Below are 22,582 nucleotides of genomic sequence, written 5' to 3'. Positions count from 1 at the left end.
TTCATACTCAGAAGATTTAAGATACTTGAGTTTAAAATTTGGGTGTTCTATTGAAATTTATAAGCGTATAGCAAGCAAAATGTTTGTTTATACAAAGAAACCATACTTGAATGTATTCATTTGCAACTTTTCTTTTTTTTTTAATTTTAAGATCAAATAAATTTGATCTATGTTAATATTATTATAATATACTTTAAACCTTTTTTTTGTTTTGTACCCCAAAAAATAGTCATTTGAAAAATTGTGATTAGTATTTTTTTTATGGTCTAGCAGCCCTAATTATGGGGCATTAACATAGACATACAAAGTACTGTATATATGCTTAGCTTTTTTTTGTGACATTTTAATGAGTTACATACTTCTAAAATGTTCTTATAGATTGTGCAAACTACAGTCATGTTTATTGATTTAGCATTGTCACATAGCAAATATGAAGTAAATATTGTGAAGTAGCATCGATTGTTTGCGAGATTTCTTACTAAACAAACTCAGATGGCGAGTCCACACGTTGGTATGGAAGAGCTAATTGATTCCAAGTTTTATCAATGCTACATGATATCTTTTACACTTGTTGGGTGATAGTTGGTCAAAACATAATTCCCGTCATTACTTGCGGGAAGACACACCCACCCAGGGATTATGTGATGGATTGCTACACGTGATCCGTGGTGGGGTTCATTGACAAAGTAGCCTGAGTTGCTTCATTGAGCTGCACAGATGTTCCTTTTTATGATGTGTCCACATGACATCAGCAGTCCTCCCAGAAGGAGAGGCTTCACTCGAGGCTGCAGAAAGACATCCCATTAGGAGGGGCTCATAAACATGCCACGGGGGTGTGGGTCTAAGAGTTTAATTATGCTGGAATCCGGCCGTCTGCATGTTTATCTATCATTAACTAGGTTCTGTCTTTCTTCCATTTCTGTTCCCAACATTTGACTTACTTTAAATACATGTGACGAAAGTGTAATATGTTCTCAGGCCTTTTTAAATGGCTCTTAAGAGACATTCGTAATCCTCTGTGCCCGTGCATAACCAAAAGACTTTTAAAGACTTTTATGTTATTTACCGTGCTCTCAGCAGGTAAGTCCCTTCCGACTTCATATGTTAGCCAGGGTAAAATTACCTTGTGATTAGGTCTAAATCAACATTGAATGTTCCCATAGTGGGGATGTTGAATGGTGTTACAGGTTTTCCTGTTCATAATGACCTCTGTGAGTTTTTGAAAGTTCCATTCAGTACTTTAAAGCTCACGGTTTTCCATTACTTTCCTCTCTTCAGTGCCAGCCTTTCAAGAGGTGTGGACTGACGTTCGAGCCGAACGGATGTTTGTGTCGGATGCAACAAGTACAACGGTCCTGACACAAGCAACACTCTTGTTCAGAGGAATGACTTTTAAATGGAGTGGCGTTCCATTTGGAAATACTCCTTAGCTCTCCATTGATTTTCCAAATCAATTTTTGTTTTGTTTTCTTTCATGAAAAGTGCATTTGGTTGTAAACTTGTGTTGATGGTGTGCGTGTGCGTGTGTGTGTTAGAACGAGGCGTTCTGTGAGGTTTTTAATGTTTGCAATGGCCATGCATGTTGAAACAGGAAGATGGGTGTGTTATGGGTGTGAAAAAGAATGACTTCAATATTAAGGCAGCCAGCCAGCCAAATTTAGCTTTGGTCTAATTTGGTCCAAGTATAAAGGAGATGCAGAATTGTTTGTTATTTAACAGAAGGCTTTTCAAACCAATATCCATATTTATATTCTGTAAGCAATATTTTTTTATGAAACCAATCGTATTGCCGTTTTGCAAGACTATTTGCTGCTTAGTAACATATGTGTAATGATGTTAAGAGCCTGGGACCAGCTTAATTTAAACTCACTTGGAGCATCTGCAAGCAATGTGAGAGTGATAGAAGGAATAAAGTGTTTCACTCGGGTGATTCCGCCACTGTCTGGGGGGATTTAACACGGTTTTTAGCTTGAGAAGTGGAGCAGTGTATTTTTCAGCAGAAGCTGGCCAGGAAATTGGCAGTGGTGGGTGTGCCATGACAGGAAGCATGACAGAGCACTTGTTGAACCTTTTGAACCTCCATTTGTTTGCTTGAACACATAAAACAGCTTATAGGGAAAAGTGAGAAATTGTGTCAGTCATTGAAGATGCATACTGCTCAAGTTCGTCTCAGCTCGTATGCATGGACGTTCATATTTAGTTGGGCTTTGAGTTTTGAAAGGGATGACTTTTGCTAATGATGCTTGTGAAGTGCAAAATAGTTATTACTTTTTAACACCCAAATCAGCAGATCATGAAAGGTATATATAAATAAAGGGAAGGTTTGCAAGCCAAAGAGGCTCATCCACGCACTCTGCCATTTTGGTACTCCCTTAGGCAGCATAATCTCGTTGCTCACTTGAGTACAATGGCAATAAAGGGATTTCTAATTCTAATTCTAATAATTCTGCTCAATATGACTTTGGCATATGAGAAAAGAGATTTCCCCATAGCAGCCATCCATTTTCTATACCATTTGTCCTCATGAGTGTCGCTGGTAGTGAAGTGGGGTACACACTGGAATTTGTGCCAGCCAATCGCAAGGCGCATGTAGAAAAACAGACCACCAACACTGACACGTAATGAAAATTTAGAGTCTTCAATTAACCTAAGAGGCAATTTTTTTGGAATGTGGAAGAAAGCCCAAGTACTCCGCATAAATCCTCGCAAGCACAGGAAGGGCATGTAAACATCTCACTGTAAGACTGGAGCCCTGCGTCAAACCCCCCTACCTCAAAAAATGTGAGGTGGAGGTGTTAATCTTTTCCAACTGTATCCCAAACATGTAAAAACAATACTTAGAGAATAACAAATGGTGAAAGAAATAGTCTTCTTTCCTGATCTTTACTTTTGTCCCCTTAGTTGATTGAAAAAAAACCCCATCAAACTAGAAGGCTGTTGTGTGTACTCTGTCGGCAGAAGATATGTGCTCATCCAATCACAAATCTAAAAATTTGAGAACTCTAAATTTTGTAGTTGATAGTCGAGTACACCTATGTTATCTGTGATTTTATTTGTATTGCAAATTATGTACTGACATGATGAAGGGATTTACCTCCAAAATCATCCATATATTTCCATCCATTTTCTATACCGCTTTTGGTGTCACGGGTGAGCTGGAGCCTCACCCAGCTGACTTTGGGCACGAGGTGGTTTACGCCCACCACTTGCAGACTTCCTTAATCACAAGGCCCAAAATCTTGGATTTCCAAATGTTCATTTTCTTTTGATTCAATTTGCTACTGTCGTTAACCTCATTGTGTCTTTTGGATTCAATATCAACTTCAATTGCACAAGTGAGCTGTTGTTTTTCCACAATCGTCAGTACTAACTGGAGGGCATTTATTTCCCATGGTTTCAATTGGTATGGTATCATAATTGCACAATAGAATGAGTCACTTTGATGGAAAGAAAGCATGTGTAAACATGTTTACTACACTTATTTATCTTCCCACTAACGCAGACAATACCTGGAGGAAAATTTTCCACATCAGTCAGGCTACCACTCCTCCAGTCAGGGCCGCAGTGGGACTGATTTTCAGACTTGAAGATTCAGGGCCCAGATCGGCCCGCATTTATCCAACTCTGAGATGAAGGCATCTAACGCTGCACTTCCTGTTAGTTCTCTTATTTTGAAACCCCTTCACACTAGTTCCGGTGCACTGACACTAACTGTATGACCGCCACACAGCAACAGTAATCAACGCAGGCTTTTGTAGTAACACTACGTTTGGTATTAAATTATTTTGACTTGGTGACACCCTTAGTAACAAAAGTAATATAAAGTAATATACTTTATATCAGATATTGGCCTGCAAGTGTATGTTATTAGACCATTTGTTGGATTGTTGAATTCAAGTGTTGTGGACATTTATTCGCTGATTTTAAATCAAATACACGGCCCGGAGGAAACGAATGTGTGAACCGGAGTAGCGGCCCCAAGCTGCATGAACAGTATTGCAGCCCGGCCCAGCAGGAAATTGCCAGAATGTGATTGCCAGATTACTCACTTGGGGCCTGTCTACAGTATTCAACTAGTTCTCCACTTTGTCTAAACTTAATGTATCAGAATCAGAATCAGAAATCCCTTAATGTAGTATCCTATTGCTTATAATGTCAGACGTCTAAAATCATGTCATTAAAAAAAGTCCTATCACCTAACTATTAAATCCACAGCACACAACATCCTTTTGTTTTCCATGCCAAATTTGCATCCTGAAAACCCTTACACCCGTTTCCCAATTCTACAAAATATGCTGTGGCTTTCATATTAAAAGTCGACTGCTGAGTTGTTTCATTAAGTAGGCAGTTGACGCTTCCTCCCGGCACAGCTAGCCTAACATCAGCATATCAATGCCCTGCTTTTTAATGCTTAATCAAGCCTGCCAGGACCAAGTTAACATGGCTTAAACAGTTGGTTTTACAATGCGGTTGGAATTAAATGTTATAAAAGATGGGACGGTCACTTAGAAAGTCATTGGCGTATGTAATTATTGAGTTACTTTTTCGTAATGAATAAAATGAAGGCATGTTGAGGGGGAAAGTAGATGGACTCGTTAACCAGGGTAAATCCTCTCTGGTTATCATAAAGAACCACAACTCACCTCTGACTTTTTTTTCCCCTCCCCGTCTTCACTTAGATTTGTCAGTTGGCCCGTCTTTTTCAATGTGAGGAGCTAATTGACTATTGATGCCAGTCAGCCTCCTCAGCCAATTCAAGGAGTCCTGGTCAGCTGCCTCTCTCTTTCAGCCCAAAGTACAAAGTGTCACTGTGGACTAACTGGGTCATCCTCTTGTGGGAAGCATTTGCAGTGGGAGACTGTCGGATTTTAAATGGGAGTGAAAATATAACCAGAAATGTAACGCATGCAAAACACATAATAGCTCAAATAATAACTGAAGGTATTTGCGCACAAGCTGATGGTCCCAGTTCTGGGATTTCTCCTTATTCGCTTTTGTTTCCTCTCCTGACTGGCTCAAGCAGACTCAAGACATCAGTGGGAAACGAAATTATCAAACGGGACTCCCGTATGCTCTCTTGACCTTGGCAGTCATACAACAACTAAATGTATTTCGACAGAATAAGATAAGATAAGATAAGATGTCCTTTATTAGTCCCACAATGGGGAAATTTGAGGTGTTACAGCAGCAAAGATATAGATCACACAGAGTCGGCGGCGTAATGTAGCCGTTAATGTATAACATTAGCAGCAGACATTCAGAAAAAGCATGCAAATATACACAGTATAAACGTATCTAAGTGTAAGGAAACACTCCTAATGTTTGTCCATTATACGGAGGGGGAAACGCTGTAATGATAAAAACTACTGAATGATTGAAAATACTGCAATCATAAAAATATTGCAATGATAAAAGTACTGTAATGGTAAGAGTACTGAAATGATAGAAAAGTACTGCATGATAGAAAATACTGCAATGGTAAAAGTACTGTAATAATAAAAGTACTGCAACGATAGAAAAATACTGCAATGATGAAAGTACTGCAATGATAAAAGTACTGTAATAGTGAACATCCTGCAGTGGTAGAAATACTACAGTGATAGAAGTATTGTAATAAGAATACTGTAATGGTAAACAAAATACATCATTGGTCAATATTTAAGTACACCCTTGGCTGAAAGTACAGTAGTAGTTAATATTGCATCCTAGGACTGCACAATTGCACTAATGCCCTCCCGTTTGTAGGCCTGACCCAATGTTCTTGTTAAAAAGTCTGACAGCAGTTGGCAGGAAGGAGCGGCGAAATCTCTCTTTGGTACAGCGAGGGTGTAAAAGTCTGTCACTGAAGGAGCTGTAAAGTGTTCTCAGAGTGTCATTGAATGGGTGGGCTGGTTTGTCCAGCATTGATGACAGTTTTGCCGTCATCCTTCTGCCCCCCACTGAGTCCACAGAGTCCAGGGAGCAGCCCAGGACAGAGCTGGCCCTCCTCACCAGTTTGTCCAGTCTCTTTTTGTCTCGGCCCGAGATGCCTCCTGCCCAGGAGACCACTCCATAGAAGATGACTGATGAAACCACCGAGTCATAGAAGTTCCTGAGGAGTGTTCCCCGAACGCCAAAGGACCTCAGCCGCCTGAGTAGGAAGAGTCTGCTCTGACCCTTCCTATAGAGAGCGTCTGTGTTGTCGCTCCAGTCCAGTTTATTGTTCAGATGAACACCCAGGTACTTGTAAGTTGAGACCCTCTCAACGTCTGTTCCCTGGATATTCACTGGTGCAGGTGGAGAGTGCCGACGCTTGCGGAAATCCACCACCAGCTCTTTGGATTTCCCAGCGTTGATTTGGAGGCGGTTCTGCTGACACCAGTCCACGAACCCCTGCGTAACCCCTCTGTACTCCCGATCGTCATCGTCAGTGATGAGGCCGACAATCGCAGAGTCATCAGAGAACTTCTGCAGGTGACAGGTTGTGGAATTGTATTTGTAGTCCGAGGTGTAGAGGGTGAACAGGAAGGGAGCCAGCACAGTTCCCTGCGGCGCTCCCGTGCTGCAGAGGAGCACGTCAGACACACAGTCCTGTGTTCTCACGTACTGTGGCCGGTTTGTGAGGTAGTTGTGAATCCATGTGATGAGGTGGTGGGCCACTCCCGCCTGCTCCAGCTTGTCTCCCAATAAGGCGGGCTGGATGGTGTTGAAAGCACTTGAGAAATCAAAGAACATGATCCTCACCGTGCCCCCCGCCTTCTCCAGGTGGAAGAGTGAAGTGTGGAGCAGGTAGATGATGGCATCATCCACACTGATGCCAGGCTGGTATGCAAACTGGAGTGGGTCCATTGAGGAGCTGACCAGGGGGCGCAGATGGACGAGGACCAGTCTCTCCAGGGTCTTCATCAGATGAGACGTCAGCGCCACTGGTCTGAAGTTGTTGAGCTCCTTTGGATGGGGTGTCTTTGGAACCGGAACCAGGCAGGATGTTTTCCACAGCTGGGGGACTCTGCCCAGCTTCAAGCTCAGGTTGAACATGTGCTGGACGATTCCACACAGCTGGTCTGCGCAGGATTTGAGGAGCTGGGAGCTGATCCCATCTGGGCCTGCCGCCTTCCTCGCCTTCATCTTCCTCAGCTGGTTCTTCACCTGAGATGTTGTGAGGAACAAGGCTGAGCAGGAGGAAGTGGTGGTTGTCTGATGAGGCTGGGAACTGGAGCCTGTGGAGAGAGAGAGGGGCGAGAGAGGGGGAGAGAGGGTCTTGTTCGCAGTGGCAGGAGGGGTGGGTGGGGGCTGCATCAGGGAAGCCTGAGCGGGGTCAGACATTTGATCAAACCTATTGAAAAATAGGTTCAACTCATTTGCCCACTGAAGCCCCCCCCCCTTCCGGGTCTTACCTGCTTGTCCGTGGCCTGAGATGGTCTTCAGGCCCCTCCAGACATCCCTGGCATTGTTCCGCTGCAGTTGTTCTTCCATCCGCATCCTGTAGGACTTTTTCCCCTCTCGGATCCTCCTTCTCAGCTGACGCTGCACTCTCTTCAGCTCGTCCTTGTCGCCTGAAACAAAAGCCCTCTTTTTCTCCTTCAGGAGAGCTTTAATGTCCGGTGTGATCCAGGGTTTGTTGTTGGAGAAACATCTTACAGTCCTGGTGGGAATGGTGTTCTCCATGCAGAAGTTAATATAGTCTGTAACTGTGTCTGTTAGACCATTAATGTCCTCACCGTGAGCTTCGCTGAATACCTCCCACACAGTTGTGTTGAAACAGTCCTTCAAGGCCTCCTCGGCTTCTCCGGACCATCGCTGAACTGTGCGTGTCACAGCTGGCTGCCTGCGGACGAGAGGTTTGTACACAGGCAGGAGAGCAACCAAGTTGTGGTCAGCTTTGCCCAGCGGGGGGAGGGGCAGTGACGTGTACGCCTCCTTGGTGTTGGCATAGAAGAGGTCCAATATTTTATTGTCTCTGGTTTGGCATGTTACATATTGTGTGAATGAAGGCAGAGAGGAGGAAGGAGAAGCATGATTGAAGTCACCAGAGATAAGGAACAAGGCATTTGGGTGCTGTGTTTGTAGCCTGCTCACAGCTGCATTCAGTACATCACAGGCTGTCTCACCGTTAGCAGAGGGAGGCACGTACGCCGCTACCGCGATCACATGACTGAACTCTCGCGGTAAATAGACCGGACGCATGCTAACAGCTATCATCTCAATGTCCCGACTGCAAAGTTGATCCTTAACAGTTATATGCCCAGGGTTACACCATCTATCATTAACAAACACAGCCAGCCCTCCCCCTTTTCTCTTACCGCTCTCCAGTGTCCTGTCCGCGCGTAGTATTTGGAAGCCGTCCAATTCCACGACGGCGTCCGGCGTTAGCTCTGTTAGCCACGACTCCGTGAACACCAGCAAACTAGCCTCCCGGACAATCCTCTCGTGCCGGGTTCGCGCTGTTAGCTCGTCCATTTTGTTGGAGAGGGATCGAACATTCCCCATAATAACGGACGGGAGGACGGGGTGATATCGTCTCCTCCTTGCCTGGCGTTTAGCCCCCGCACGACATCCCCGTCTCTTCCTCCTCAGCTCGCGGGGAATATCGGGTCTCGCTCCGGGAGCCCACGCGGGGTTAGCACGGAGTGCTAACAGCTGATCTCTTGTGTACACGATCGATCCGTAGCTCCGAGTTTCGTCTCCGGACACGATCGCGCAAAAAACAGCCCCCAACAGTAGTAAAACCACCGCAAGTTGGATGTCCATTGCTGAGGTGAGGTAAAAATAAAATAAAAAAGGGTAAAGGGAAAAAACACACGAAAAGGCTCAATAGTGAGCCACGCTGCTGTAAACAGGCAGCCACTCGCGCGGCGCCGGAACCGGATGCCATTTGTGATTGATTTTCTCAACTTGACATTTTACATTCCCTTTAAATACCCAGGTTTATCCATCAGGCTGATATATGTGATGCAATGCAATACTCCATTACCAGACCTTCCTCTTTAACAACTTACCCAAAAAAAAATTCTTACCAGGAACTTGCAGAAAAGTATACAGTATGTGTGGGATCAATTGAAAACATTTTAAAACCTGGGTGGACACAGGAACAAATAGTTATTTTTTCCCTTCTACTTACCAAATCACCAACCACCGGAGGATGGGAGTGATATGCAATTGTGCCCAGGAATGGGGTGCTTCCAAAAGAAGGATGCGTATCAGCCATATTTACGGTGATCTGCTCCTTCGGGTATTTTATAAGCGTTTATCTCTTGTCTTAGACAGTGACTGTAGTATACAATTGCGTCAGGTAAACTGTCTCATAAGCTTCGACTGTTTGCTGTCAGCCTCCCATTATCATCAAATGCAGAGAAGAGCTCAGCCAGGCTTCTCAGCTGCTGCCTTGAATACCAACGCGACAGAAAATAGGTCAATCACCTTCACTCAAACTTCACTGCCTCTTGTTCTCTGGGCATCTTAAAAAAGGAAAAGTGATTTTTGTGAAAGATAAAAGCATGTCAAGTTGTGAAATGAAACACTTGAAAGTTTTGGAAAATGTATATTTTGACTTTTTTTTCTCATTCCTTGTCCTCACAGGCAGTCAGCATCAACAAGGCCATCAACACTCATGAGGTTGCTGTCAAAGAGAAGCATGCCAGGAATATCCTTTTATTTTGTGTTCATGCATACGTGCGTGCGTCTGAAATTGTGATTCCCTTGTGGCGTAAGAGCTCGCCAGAAGAGGTTATGTTAGTGCAAGATCAAAACAACAAACTGAGGGGAGCCTCATCTACGCTGAAGCTAATTTAATCCTGTGGGATACATCATAAAGTGAGACCGAGAACGAGACTGTCGGTGCAGTTTTGTATTTCATTTACAGTAATCTTGAGCTGCTTAAAGTTAAAGTTAGTGAAACGAATAGTAATCTTATCGTCTGTTTGGGTAGAGGGACAAAATGAAAGTTCTTGGATTGCGGCCAGGAACTCTTCTCTGTTTATGAAACTCTGTGTTTGTCCCAAACAAATATCCAAGAACAAAGTTCTCATTGGGCAATACGGTGGATACCCACTCTCTGCAGGGGATAGAAACCATGCCTGACTGCGAATAGCAAATTCCGAGAATGATTGACACTTTCCCAAAAGTGATTCGAATTGCTAATATTGAGAATTCAGACCAGTGGTTTCCAACCTTTTTTCCGCTGTCGACTGGTTCATACGAGCTTGTAACTTTCGTGTAACTGCAACTTTTGTGGGAGGGTGGAGGCCATTCCGGTTTGGGGGCGGGGGCTGTAGTGCTCACCGCATGTTGTGCAGAGAGGGCTTCGTACTTGGTCTGTTTTTTACTGGGTTTCACATTAGCGTAATGCGACCGAGGCAATTAGCATCTTGACATACGTCAAGAGTGGGATTTAACAGAGAAAAGACGGTCATTTCTCAACATAAAATATTTTTCTGACTGGAATAAGAAATAATTTTATTTATTTATTTATTTTCTTCCCCATCTGTGCAGCCCGTTCCAAAATGCGCGGCCTGATGTTTGGCGAGCAAGTTGTTTAGACCTTTAAAAAAAATGACACAAACACAAAAATAATTATTATTATCCTCTCACAAATCTATTAATTTACACAGTGTGAAATCTGGACCCTTTTGTTCAGCACAAAACTGACATACCTGCAAGAAGCCATTTTATTGCACCTTCTGCCATCTAATGGAAGAGCATACAATTGTTCTTCCTGTCACTATAAGTTATAGATGAATAAACATAAACCTGCATGTGTGATTAATAGATAATACATTCCAGCAACACCTATGATGATCTCTCATGACACACCAGGGTGCCTCAACATCCTGTTTGGGAATCAAATGTTGAGAGAAATGATTTGGCACTTTAAGATGTTGGTCCTTGACTGTGTCACCCTGCATTTTGGGGACTCATCATGAGAAAGGCGCCCACACTTTCTGGGCAGCCGTCAACCGGCTTCCTCTCTCCAGCAATGCAGTCCTTTGCTGGAAGTTCTGCCACGTCTTCCACAAACTGCTACGAGATGGACATCCAAACGTATGTGAAGACAATATCACTTTCCTCCATTGCATTTTCCACTTTGAATTAAACTATTAATACCTGCAATTTCCTCTCCAATTCTATGTTATCACCCTTTTTGTTTGCACAAACTCAAGAAGTTTTTTTTTTTCTTCTCTCATTTCCTCCCTGGCTGTTGCCACCGTTCCAGGTGATAAAAGACTCAATGAGGAATAAGGCTGATTTGACGGATATGAGCAGAATGTGGGTAAGGAAGCACACTTGGCTGTCTGTTCCTGTCACAGCATGCAGCTACTGCTGACTTGGTGAAATAATTATTTCCATATGATCAGAGAATATGTGGCGTTCTTTATGTAAAAATGCTGTTTGCATATTTAAAGCTCCACTTTTTTAGTTTTTTATTTTAAGCAAACTTTGATATCCTTTTATTGGTTTTGCAAATGCTATTTTCGTGTTGGTAATACGTTACAAAAGTAACTCGGTACAGTAATTTATTACATTTAGGCAGTAATGAATTAATATAACTAGTTACTCTTAATGTCTGTAATATTATAAATTTTATTTAGTCGCTTAATGCACAGCACAGATTTGATCACATAATTTAAACAGAAGAGCAGTGAGTTTATTACCTCATTTACAAGGTAAACCAATTTCCACTATCAGAATTTCATGACTCACCTGGAATGTAATGCAGCAAAATCGAATGAATTGCCCATTTGGTCTCTTTTCCAAACATTTTGTTTGTTTATAACCGATGATCAGCATTTGTCATGGCTGAGAAATTATTGTTTGCAACACCAACATCTGTCATGATTTCCTAAAATAAAATCTATACTCAAAATACAAGCTGGAACAAATCTAAGTAAAAATCAGCTCATACATCATACACCATCAATTACAGTATGTAAAACAAGTGGTTATTCTGATTGGCTGTTATCAATCAAAACGCAAATCTGTCTGCCTCGAAGCCAAAGATGTGCGGTGGCCGATGACGTCCTGCTTATGGCAACTAATTGAACAAATTATAATACGCGCCATTAAATTAGAGTCTGATACGCTCATTTTTTATTTCTATAGTTTTGTTAATTCACCTCAAAACTTTGTCTCTCTGTACTAAAGAGAATTAGAACTAACTGAAATCGTAATTTATTTTTAATGAAAAAAAAAAACAATACTCAGGTCAGTTTTAAGTTCATCAGTATACATAGATTTCTTTTGTTACACGTACTCTATTTAGATTAATTATCACTTATACATCATCTATCCCTATTTTTTTGTGTGTAAATTAATTTTCTTATGTTGATCATTTCATTTGTGGTTTACTGTCTGGGATTATTTATTTACTAGACGGATTATCACGTCCAATATTTCTATTAAAAAATAAATCTTATTGATTAGAATATTGATCAAGGTGTAGCAATCTCCCACCATAGAAAACATTTGATATTATAGCCTACCTTATGCAGGTTTATATCCTCGTTATAAACTACCTTTACCAGCTACAGCATTGTAGCAAATTTTGCAATTTCTTTTTAAAATGTTAAAATCATTATTAAATATATCAATTGTTGATTTTTAAAAAAGTAACTTAAAAGAAACTTACTAAGCTTGAGTAACATATTACTCTGCGAATACAGTAATATTGTAAAGAAATTTACTACTTTCACATGCAAGTAACTAGTAATATTTAATGTATTACATTTTGGAAGTAACATGCCCACCACTGGTCATAAATGACTGTGATTTTGAATGGTCAGATTTTTCGTTAATATTAAAAAATCGGTGGTCGTGGCAGTGGCAAACCCCATATAAATGTCAACCTTAAGCCGTATCGCAAACTCATTTTGACAGGTTGTGCAAAAGAGTGTGGAAAAATGCATTATGACAGAAGAGGAAATCCCAAGTCCAAAACCAACAATACATACAATTATCTCCAGTTTTGGAGTGCTGACACTTCCTGGGTTGTGACCACAAGAGCAACATGTGTGAAAAGTTAAAGTGGAGCAGAAATTGCCTGCAGGGTGTAATTCACTGCTCCAAATATCTAATTAACCATGTTGTTTCTACCGGATTTTAAGTGCCAAGTGACAGACTTGGCAGCTTGTGTCCTCACTCACACCACACATGTGGACTCATCCTATTTGTATTTATTTTTGAAAGTATACAGGGACAGTGCATATTAATCAAACAGTTTCCCGTAAATGTGCCAGATTATAGCCAATGGCTAATTTGCATCCGTTGTCCCTGTAGCAGGTTGATGTTAGACTATTTATTTAGTGGAGGTGGAGCCAAACCACTAAATAAATAAGTGCAGAAGAATATGAACAGGTCAGCCAGAGCAGGGTCTAGACGTGATTGTATAGTTCCATTCAGAAAAAGTACCTTTGGCCAGTCAGTGTTCTCATTCAGAGCTTGGCTTATTTGGAGTACACTTGCTATTGCGCTCCCATACGTGTGATCGAGCATTATTTTATGTGAATAACCTCGCTCAGCTTTAAAGTACAATGGGATTTGACTCAACACATCAGTTGAACCTCTCTGACAAAATCAACGTAGTCAATTGTTTTGGAGTTGGACTATTAAAGGAATACATCAGTACAACCTATTTGAGTGCACCAGCACCACATATATGATACTGTAACAAAGAAGACAATTATTTACTCTGCTTATATTTGGGGTATTTTTTCCCCCATTTGTGAAATTGAAATCTTATTTGAGTTAAGACAAATAAAGGTGTAGCGCTTGGTTCTTATCTCACTGAGTGCCATTCTAATGATGACTGTCATTATTCAATGAAGGGGATACTGAATCTCTCCTTCCTCTTGTGTAATCACCACCCACTGGTTAAGTAAGGAGTTTACAGTATTTCAACTTTGTCCCCATTCTCAGAACAAGTTATGCTTTTTCTTATGAGAAGCAACTTAACCATTTACAAATTTGACTTTTCAATTCCAGTAAAGCAGGAGTATGGAATTTAATTAAATGTTATTACATTTATTTAAATTTCATTAAACACCGCCTCTGAACAAAATGTCATCCCAAATTTCTCTGTGCTCTTGAAGCAGCCAATTTGCAGACCAAAAGAAGGAGATAATGTTTCTACACATGTCTCCAAATGTTTGTCTCCCTTTGTGATTCAGTCTTTTTTTGCCTGCAGGGTCACCTGAGTGAAGGCTACGGGAAGCTCTGCAGCATCTACCTCAAACTGCTCATCACCAAAATGGAGTTTCACATTAAAGTGAGTTGGCATGGCCTATAAACCCCAGTGAGACTCCCTCATCACTCATTATTTTTGCCTGAAGTCTCTTTTCATTGCCATTGTTTCTCTGCCGGGGCATGGGTGGTTTCTCGTCAAACATTCCGGCTGTGATACTAATGGCCTCTCAAGTATCTATAAATGAGGCTTCTTTTAATGGGACAACTGAGGCGAGTCATAGTTGTAGCCAAGCCTGATTTACTATTTTTCATTTTTCTTTTTCTTTTTTTAAATGCAGTATCCGATCCCAATGTGAAGTGGTGGAGGAGAGAGTGTAGAATGATTCATTTCAGTAAACAAAACAAATGTCATTATAAAAGTATGCAACATATTTCCTACAATTAATTATGACATTGTGTAAGTAGCATGTCAAATGTGGTTAGAAAAATAGATTTATTAGTTTTATGCTTAGTCTCTACTCTGTAGGGGTGCGTCCAATAAAAGCCAGGTCGATGCGTAGCGCAATACATGGGATGTGATATGAATCAAGGGCGGTTAATTGGGAGGGATTTTGATTCAATATGGTATGGTTCAGTTCCAAGGGGTATGATTCAATTAGTTTTGTGTTGTTGTTTTACAAACAAAGATTACAAAGATTAAATTTGTCAGTAGGTTACTGTAAATGTTGCATTTCCTCAAGGATACATCTCTCTAGTAAAAGAGGATTTGATACATATTTTGATATGATTTAAAATGAAACGATTCGATTCACATCTTTTCAATGAAAACCGATTTTCCCATTCAAATATATACCCCTACTGTAATTCTTTATCCATGCCACTTATCCTCATGAGGGTCACGGGCATGCAGGAGCCTATCCCAGCTGTCTTCGGGCAGTAGGCAGGGTACAACCTGAGCTGGTTGCAAGCCATGTAAAGTAATTCATTAAAAAAATTGATTAAAGTGTTAAATCAAGTTTTCAGTCGGGGTGTCCTGATCAGGGTTTTATGCTTTACCGATCATCCATGGGTGAGATCAGCATTTCTTATACCAACCACGTGGAATGCTGGCACATTTTTCAATTTTAGAGCTGCTCACTAATGGTTATTTTAATAATTGATTTAATTTATTTATTTAATAATTTATTTATCAATTCTTTTTCTCACAAGCACATATTAGGATTCAGTTGCTTACTAGTCTATAATGTGCAGTATTAAGGAGCAGGGGAGGAGAAACTACTCTGCACACAGGCTGCAAAGTATGAACTGTGGATGATTGTTTTTTTGAGATCAGTACTGAAAGGCATCAAGTGTTTTGGCCGATCAAACAGAGCATCACTAGTTTTCAGCAGGATTGTTATATTGCACTTCGAACAAAAATAGTGATTCAGTCAGAAGTGTTTCACAGATAGACCAAGGTGTACCGCTCATCATGTTATTTGAGCTTCCACCTTTCATGTGTTGTCTTCTATTTCAGAACCCTCGGTTCCCCGGCAACCTGCAGATGTCAAACAGACAACTTGAAGAGGCAGGAGAGAATGACGTCAACAACTTGTAAGTAAGACAAGCTGCCACTTCATTTTCACACTGGACCCCGAAATAAAAAGTCAAAAGTCCGTTTGATATTTGATTTGTTCAAATGTTCTCCATAGGAAAGAATGGAAATATTATTAATTAGTATCAAGTGTTAACTCTTTGTCATTATGAAATTACAATATATATCTAATGTAGCCAAGGTGATGTCATGTATGTTTCAAATGACTCAGCTTCCACCCTTTCGTCTAATGGTTGGGATGTCAAATGTTAAATATTGAATGAGATTTTATACAACCCAAGAACTTAAATAATAAACAACAAATCTTTTGGTGCCCTGAGCATTTTCTTAAGTCTTGGCTATAAATAGAAATTACAGTAGTGTGAAAAAATAAAAATGTTGACTGTTTTTAGTGTTTGCCGTGGTATTGAGTAATTTCTTTTTCTTCTTTTAATGTTCTATAAAATAGTTGACTTGTTTTGTAGGTTGCTGCTGTTTTCAAACAAAGTTCTTATTAGATCAAAATATTTTGCAAATTTATCTTCAGTCACTGTCAATCTTTACATACAATGAAACAAAACTACAGTATGCAAAATGCCAAATTATATATCAGCAAATATGGGAATGTTAGTTTTCCTCCGACCCACATCACGGTGATTTGATGTCCAGAAAAAAAAAAAAATTTAGATGAAATGATTTAGGATTGTATCCGTTCGTGCACTTCTTAACCAGATGTGTTGTTGTGATGTTGTACATGTATTTCCCCATTCAAATAGAAAAATGGAAACTTTACATTTTGCAAAAAGTCTTTGAAACGTGTTTCTCTTTCTGTCTGCCCCCTAGCTTTCAATTAACAGTAGAGATGTTTGATTACCTGGAGTGTCAACTCAACCTCTTCCTTGGTGGTAAGATCTTTTGGACTGATGGGATAGTCAGCTGTGAACACACATTCAATACAATACAACATTATTTATATAGCGCATTTCATAACAGCTGCAGCTGTAACCAAGCGCTTTCCATATGGTGTAATATAAATTAGCGGGAAATTAGCGCACAAATTAAAAGACAAATATTAGATACCACAAGAACAACAGAACAGCGACTGTCTTAAGTTGCGTCGAAAGCTAAAGAATAAAAATGTGTATTCATAGGGTGCATCATTCCGACTTGCGCAGATAGGACTGAGTGATCGAGTTCTAATGTCGTACAAAAATAGACACTTTTACCATCAGACCAGTGATGCGTCTGATTGAGTGGTTACCGACCCTGTTGTTGTCAGGGTGAGTCATCATAGGTGCATGTGTCTCGCAGTGTATGGATGTGGCTAAAAATAGGCTGCTGTGCTGAGAGGAAATGCTGCAAAAGCCGCTCTCCCTCCACTCATAAATGAATCGGAGGAAATTACATTCTCGGAAGAGGTCTTTCACATTAATGTTCGCTACAACTCAAGGGAAGTTTTATGAGATTGTTCATTTTAATTTGTGCTGTTCCATTTTAGCTCTCGCCTTTTTTCTCAGTTGTGATCTATTTCTATAGTGTTTTACCACTCAGGGTTTAAGAGGCGAGGCCAACGTGTCTGTTTTTGTAAAAAATAAAATAATAATAATAGTAATTGTGTGTGTTTTTGAGTCTGTCAGGAAACCACACCTGTGCAAGGCTCTCATGGCCTGCGTTATTGATGAAGGGAAAGAGCGGGTTAATGACTGAGAGAGAGAGAGAGAGAGACAAACACCGATGTTAGTGTTGAGATTGAGGCTGCCTATTTTTCCTACCATTTTGGAAAGGCCGGACTCTGTAATGAGTCAAACCAAACAGGCCTACCTGACACCTACTTAGAAAAATAGCATCATGTAATGACCATTACCTTAAGGGGAAAATGTACAAAGAAAAGGACATACATACTGAAAATATTATTGAACATGTTTTTAATGTACACTGGGGCATAAAAGCTCTGTGGTAATATATTTGGCGTTTCAAAAAAAAAAATAAAAAAATCTGCCATTCTCTTATTATTCCCTAATTCTTGCCACAAATACACCCTACCTCCAAAAGTTAGAACATTTTCTTCATTTCAAGAGATCAACACTTCAGCTTTTATTTTCAGGTATTTACATCCACTCATTTGTTGTGAGAGGAAAAGTATTGGAACATGTGAGTGTCGGGTGTGTTTTGTTGCCCATGATAAGTCGAATGCATAAACAATGCTGAATATTTACGTTCAGTTTTAGATTTGGGTTTACATTTCAAATTCAGTAATTGTAAAGCTGAGATAAATTGAAAAATCAACCGGAGCTGCTGAATAACATTGTGTCTGTGTCCCAGTATTCAGCTCGCTGGATATGTCTCGGTCAGTGTCAGTGACCGCTGCAGGCCAATGTCGTCTGGCTCCGCTCATCCAAGTCATCTTGGACTGCAGCCACCTTTACGACTACACAGTCAAGCTGCTATTTAAGCTGCATTCGTGTGAGTAACGCTCAACTCTGCTACTCAGTCAGTTAAAAAAAAAAACATTTCATTTATTCATGCATGTAGTCCTCCTAATTAATTTAATACTCACTAAATATGGAATTTTTTAAACAGCATCCATTGTCCAAGCCACTTATACGTTTTTTTTAAGTTAAAAGAAAGGATTCACTTAAAGTGATATATCATTTTAAAGGCTTTTATTAAGTCTTCTATTTAGATAGAAAAGCTATTGTGGAGCAAAACATTTTAAAAAATCTGAAAAGTCACAAAGTCAGTCAAACTCAACATAGATGAGTGCACATGCAGAATTAAATAAATTATAAAATAAATACATTTGGTTAAGAAGCCAGAGAGAGGCCCGTCGCTGCACAGCTAGCTTGTGTTCTAGCAAGAAGTTGCTGTAAGTTTTTGAAAAACGCGGAATGTTTTAATTACATTCAAAAGTTCCTGTGAATTAGCTCCTTTATATTCCTGTAATATATTCTGAAAGTCTTCTAATCTGACAACCTGAAAGTAACCCCATCTGTAATTTGACAATTGGATGTGTTAACAGACTTGTGTGTATTTTTGTATGCAGGCCTTCCAGCAGACACACTCCAAGGCCACCGAGATCGCTTCCAGGAACAGTTTAAAAAGTATGAATGGTCACTGGTGCCCAAAGTCAAATCTCGTCGGTCACGCTGTCACTGCATGCATATAACCTTAGCACTGACCGCCCTGTTCAAATGTCATTCTTCCACTCTTTCCATTGCAGGTTGAAGAGTCTGTTTTATCGCTCCAGTAACTTGCAGTACTTCAAGCGGTTGATCCAGATCCCACAGTTGCCTGAGGTGATGATTGACCTAAATCTCCACATTAACTGTATGGACAGAATTATTGGAAAATATGGCCATCACAAACTCACAGTACTACAAAACTGTAAAATGTTCGCTTGTATTTCAGCCGAAATGTGTTTGAGGTTGAGGTCAGGGTTCTGTACAAGTTTTTCAAAACAAAATTGCTCCACGCATACCTTTTCATACCTTTCTGCTAAGGACACAGTCATGCTGGACTAGAAAAGGACTTTCGCCAGACTGTTCTCATTTTAGGCTTGGAATTATTCACTATTGATTGAGCGGGAGCTAATGGTCCTAGTCCAACTCAGACAGATTAATAAATTAAAAGGTCTGCCCAAAAAGTCTATCAAACACATTTATCTTTTAGCCCTCTGTGTTGATGGTAGTTTTAGATTACCAAGAAGTTTAATCCAATTCCATCATGGAGTCAATTGATAGTTTACATTTTTTAAAAGCTTATTCTTTTTTTTTGCACTTTACCTTGAAATGTGACTGCTCATTCTGCTACGGTAACCACATGGCCAAGGGAAACATCCACTTGTGATATTTACTAGTGGGACTGTGTAATCTTTGTCTTTTTCTTGACAATAAAAAGGCAAACCAACCTTTTAAAACAAATGAAATGTATCCTCGCAGAATCCTCCAAACTTCCTGCGCGCATCTGCCCTGTCGGAGCACATCAGCCCTGTGGTCGTGATCCCCGCTGAGTCGTCTTCCCCAGAATCAGAACACATGGTGGAAACTGATGACTTGGTGGACACGGACCTCCCCGGCCTTCCGGTAAACACTGGACAAGTGTCTGAATAGAACTAACTTTACAATTATGTGCTGATGAACCAGTAGCTATGGATGCTAAAATAATGCATGACATTTTGAACCCAAAGCTCTGAATGCTGCTTTTAGATGGGAATTTAACACAAGATGAAAATCAAAATGTTTAGTCTGAAAATTGATTATACAAAGAGCAGAATTGATTCACAGTTGACTAAAGTCACCAAGCCAAATGAATCAAAAATCCCTGGCTTGAGGAAACTTTTTTTAACACTATGTGTTTGACATTGACTTTGGATCTTGACTGCTTAGGCTCCAGTGGAGACAAAATTTGATGACATGTTTGGCACCTCCGCTGCAATTGACCCCTTCAACTTCAACAATCACAATGGGATGCGCAAGGACGAGAAGTATGTCTTGAAGACTTTGTATATAAACATCTGTAATAAAATGTCTTTTCGTCCAGTAATGTATTAAACACAGCTGAAGATTTTCACAGTACTTGATAATTGGATTACACCCCCTTCAAATGTAGGGTTTGCACAACAGCTGCCCTAAATTAACTGCAGGGGTAATTGCCGCAGTAATTTAATGGTCAAAACAATATTTGTTATAATGCTACTGTAACTATCATTCCTTTAATTTTCAAATATATATTTTTAACAATAACAGTGAAGCACATACATTTTTTTATTATTATTTTAGATGTGATATAGTTATTTACATGCATTCTTGAGCTGAAAAATGTGTTTTCGTTGTTATGCGGTGATCTTGTTTAACTAATCTGACTTGATAGATGAGTCCAGTATATTACCTAAAATTCCAAAGGCATAACTTTGACCTGAATTGTTGGATTAGCACAGATAATAATATAACGTCTGAATACTAACTCTTTACAAAGATCTTTTGTACACTGATTCAATTGATGATGAATGTATCTGAATGTAAAACCCAAATTTAGACTGCGATTTGGTTGGAGCTTTTGATTGACAGGCTCTGTTTTTCGCCCTCTGCCAGAGACCGACTGATTGAACAGCTGACAAGGGAGATCCAGGCTCTTAAGGACGAGTTGGAATCATTCCGACTGGAGGTAAAAGGGAAAACAATCATGCCCAATCCATAATTTAATCCAAGTGCCCGATAAATGAATTTGCTCATGATTTCCTTGATGAAGCAAATGTAATCCCCTTTGCCCTCCTCTTCCTCTCTCCATCTGCCAGAGTGGACGATTATGTCAAGCTTTGAGGGGTCGTGTCAATGAGCTGGAGGCAGAGCTAGCGGAGCAGAGCCACCTGAGGCTACAGGCAGCGGGAGAGAGTGAGTTCCTAAAGGCTGAGCTTGACGACCTCAGAAGAGTCAGGGAGGACACAGAGAAAGAGCAGCGGAGTCTGACGGAGATAGAGAGTAAGCCCTCGCACTGATATATCACAGGGTTATTTTATGATCTGATGGTGTGGAAGAAAATATAAAGTAGTGCAAAATAACCCTGAACTGTAGGCAAAGTACAGTATGTTACACACATGACCATATACCGGTAGTTAAAGATGTCAAAGAAGGTTTCTGAATAACAAATAACAGTAATTCAGTTAATCCATTTTATTTTCCTGAATGTACTGCATACAGGGGGCTTTCAATTATAATGGAAAAGCAAGAGATGATTTTATACTATTCCAACAAAGATGATTTAAGATTGTTGAGAAAAAAAAATATTTCTTCAATTCACCTTTTAAACTAATTTTATGTTAAACAAATATATACTGGTAGTTCTTTCGAACGAGGAGTTCTAAAGTGCCTCGGTACAAACAAATATCAAAGAGACAATCATTTAAAACATTCTCAAGTTTATGTGCCGAATAGATACGATGACCATTAAAGGGTTAATTTACTGTTTTTTGAGGATTTTCATTACACATAATCGGTCTCTGCATTTCTTTTTGTGTACATAAATGTACACTAATGCCAACAAACTGCTGCATTATCTACCATGTTTTCACAAATGGTCTGTAATAATATGTCAAGGTCTACCTATAATTAGCATTTCCCCACATTGCTTACTGTATACTTGGTCATTTTTCAGAAAAAGCTCAGGCCAATGAGCAGCGCTATACCAAGTTGAAGGAAAAGTACAGCGAGTTGGTACAAGGCCATGCGGAATTGCTGAGGAAGGTGAGGAAAAACACATTTCTTCATTTGCAAAAACCTTTCTCATTGTCACTCTAAGTGTATGTTTGTGTGTGGGAGCAGAATGCAGAGGTGACCCGGCAGATGACGGTAGCTCGGGCAGCTCAGGATGAAATAGATGCAGTGAGGAAAGAGATGCAGGACAAGGTGAAGTCTGCCCACGATTGTGCAGACAGACAGGTGGGAATCAAAGTCACCCTGACTTTGCTCGTTTTTTTAAAAAAAAAATTATATTCTTTTAACCACGTTCATAAATTGGGGTGTGTAGCTTATCTCCAGCAGTGATTGCCGACCACTGTGCTGTGGCGCACTCGTGTATTTGTTTACAATCATCAGGTGTATCCCGCAATATTATCTCATTACATTTTGGCAGTGTAAAAAATGTTTGTCTTCCGTCAATATCGGCTTTTATATCGGCTTCGTGTTCAATTAAGTAAGTCCAGATTTCACACGGACTAAGTAAATTTGCGAGTGAATTAAAATAATTGTCAATTCATACATTTTGTGACATTTGTTTGGTGGTGTGCTTTGAGCTTACGCCACTGTAAAATATTGTACCTTACTTTGGCCTTGGAGACTCAAAACTGATCTTTAGAAA

General features: G+C 40.2%; 1 protein-coding gene across 2 annotated transcripts in view; it reads left to right on the top strand.

Annotated features, from left to right (window-relative positions):
- The window catches only part of hip1 (huntingtin interacting protein 1), a 44,286-nt gene that overhangs the window by 11,523 nt on the left and 10,181 nt on the right, over positions 1-22,582 (top strand). For both annotated transcript variants that reach the window (XM_088300867.1, XM_088300868.1), the window contains exons 2-16: positions 9,559-9,622; positions 10,877-11,019; positions 11,192-11,248; positions 14,159-14,239; positions 15,674-15,750; positions 16,574-16,635; positions 18,053-18,193; positions 18,774-18,831; positions 18,951-19,026; positions 19,669-19,812; positions 20,116-20,213; positions 20,821-20,893; positions 21,024-21,207; positions 21,881-21,969; positions 22,048-22,164. In XM_088300867.1, the coding sequence (XP_088156993.1) occupies positions 9,559-9,622; positions 10,877-11,019; positions 11,192-11,248; positions 14,159-14,239; positions 15,674-15,750; positions 16,574-16,635; positions 18,053-18,193; positions 18,774-18,831; positions 18,951-19,026; positions 19,669-19,812; positions 20,116-20,213; positions 20,821-20,893; positions 21,024-21,207; positions 21,881-21,969; positions 22,048-22,164 (1,464 nt within the window). The remainder of the gene's footprint in view (positions 1-9,558; positions 9,623-10,876; positions 11,020-11,191; positions 11,249-14,158; positions 14,240-15,673; positions 15,751-16,573; positions 16,636-18,052; positions 18,194-18,773; positions 18,832-18,950; positions 19,027-19,668; positions 19,813-20,115; positions 20,214-20,820; positions 20,894-21,023; positions 21,208-21,880; positions 21,970-22,047; positions 22,165-22,582) is intronic.

This window comes from Idiotropiscis lumnitzeri, chromosome 7 (assembly GCF_059441095.1).
Source record: "Idiotropiscis lumnitzeri isolate Australia: NSW breed Sydney's pygmy pipehorse chromosome 7, RoL_Ilum_1.0, whole genome shotgun sequence".
Lineage (NCBI taxonomy): Eukaryota > Metazoa > Chordata > Actinopteri > Syngnathiformes > Syngnathidae > Idiotropiscis > Idiotropiscis lumnitzeri.
This window is presented reverse-complemented; position numbering and strand designations above follow the sequence as displayed.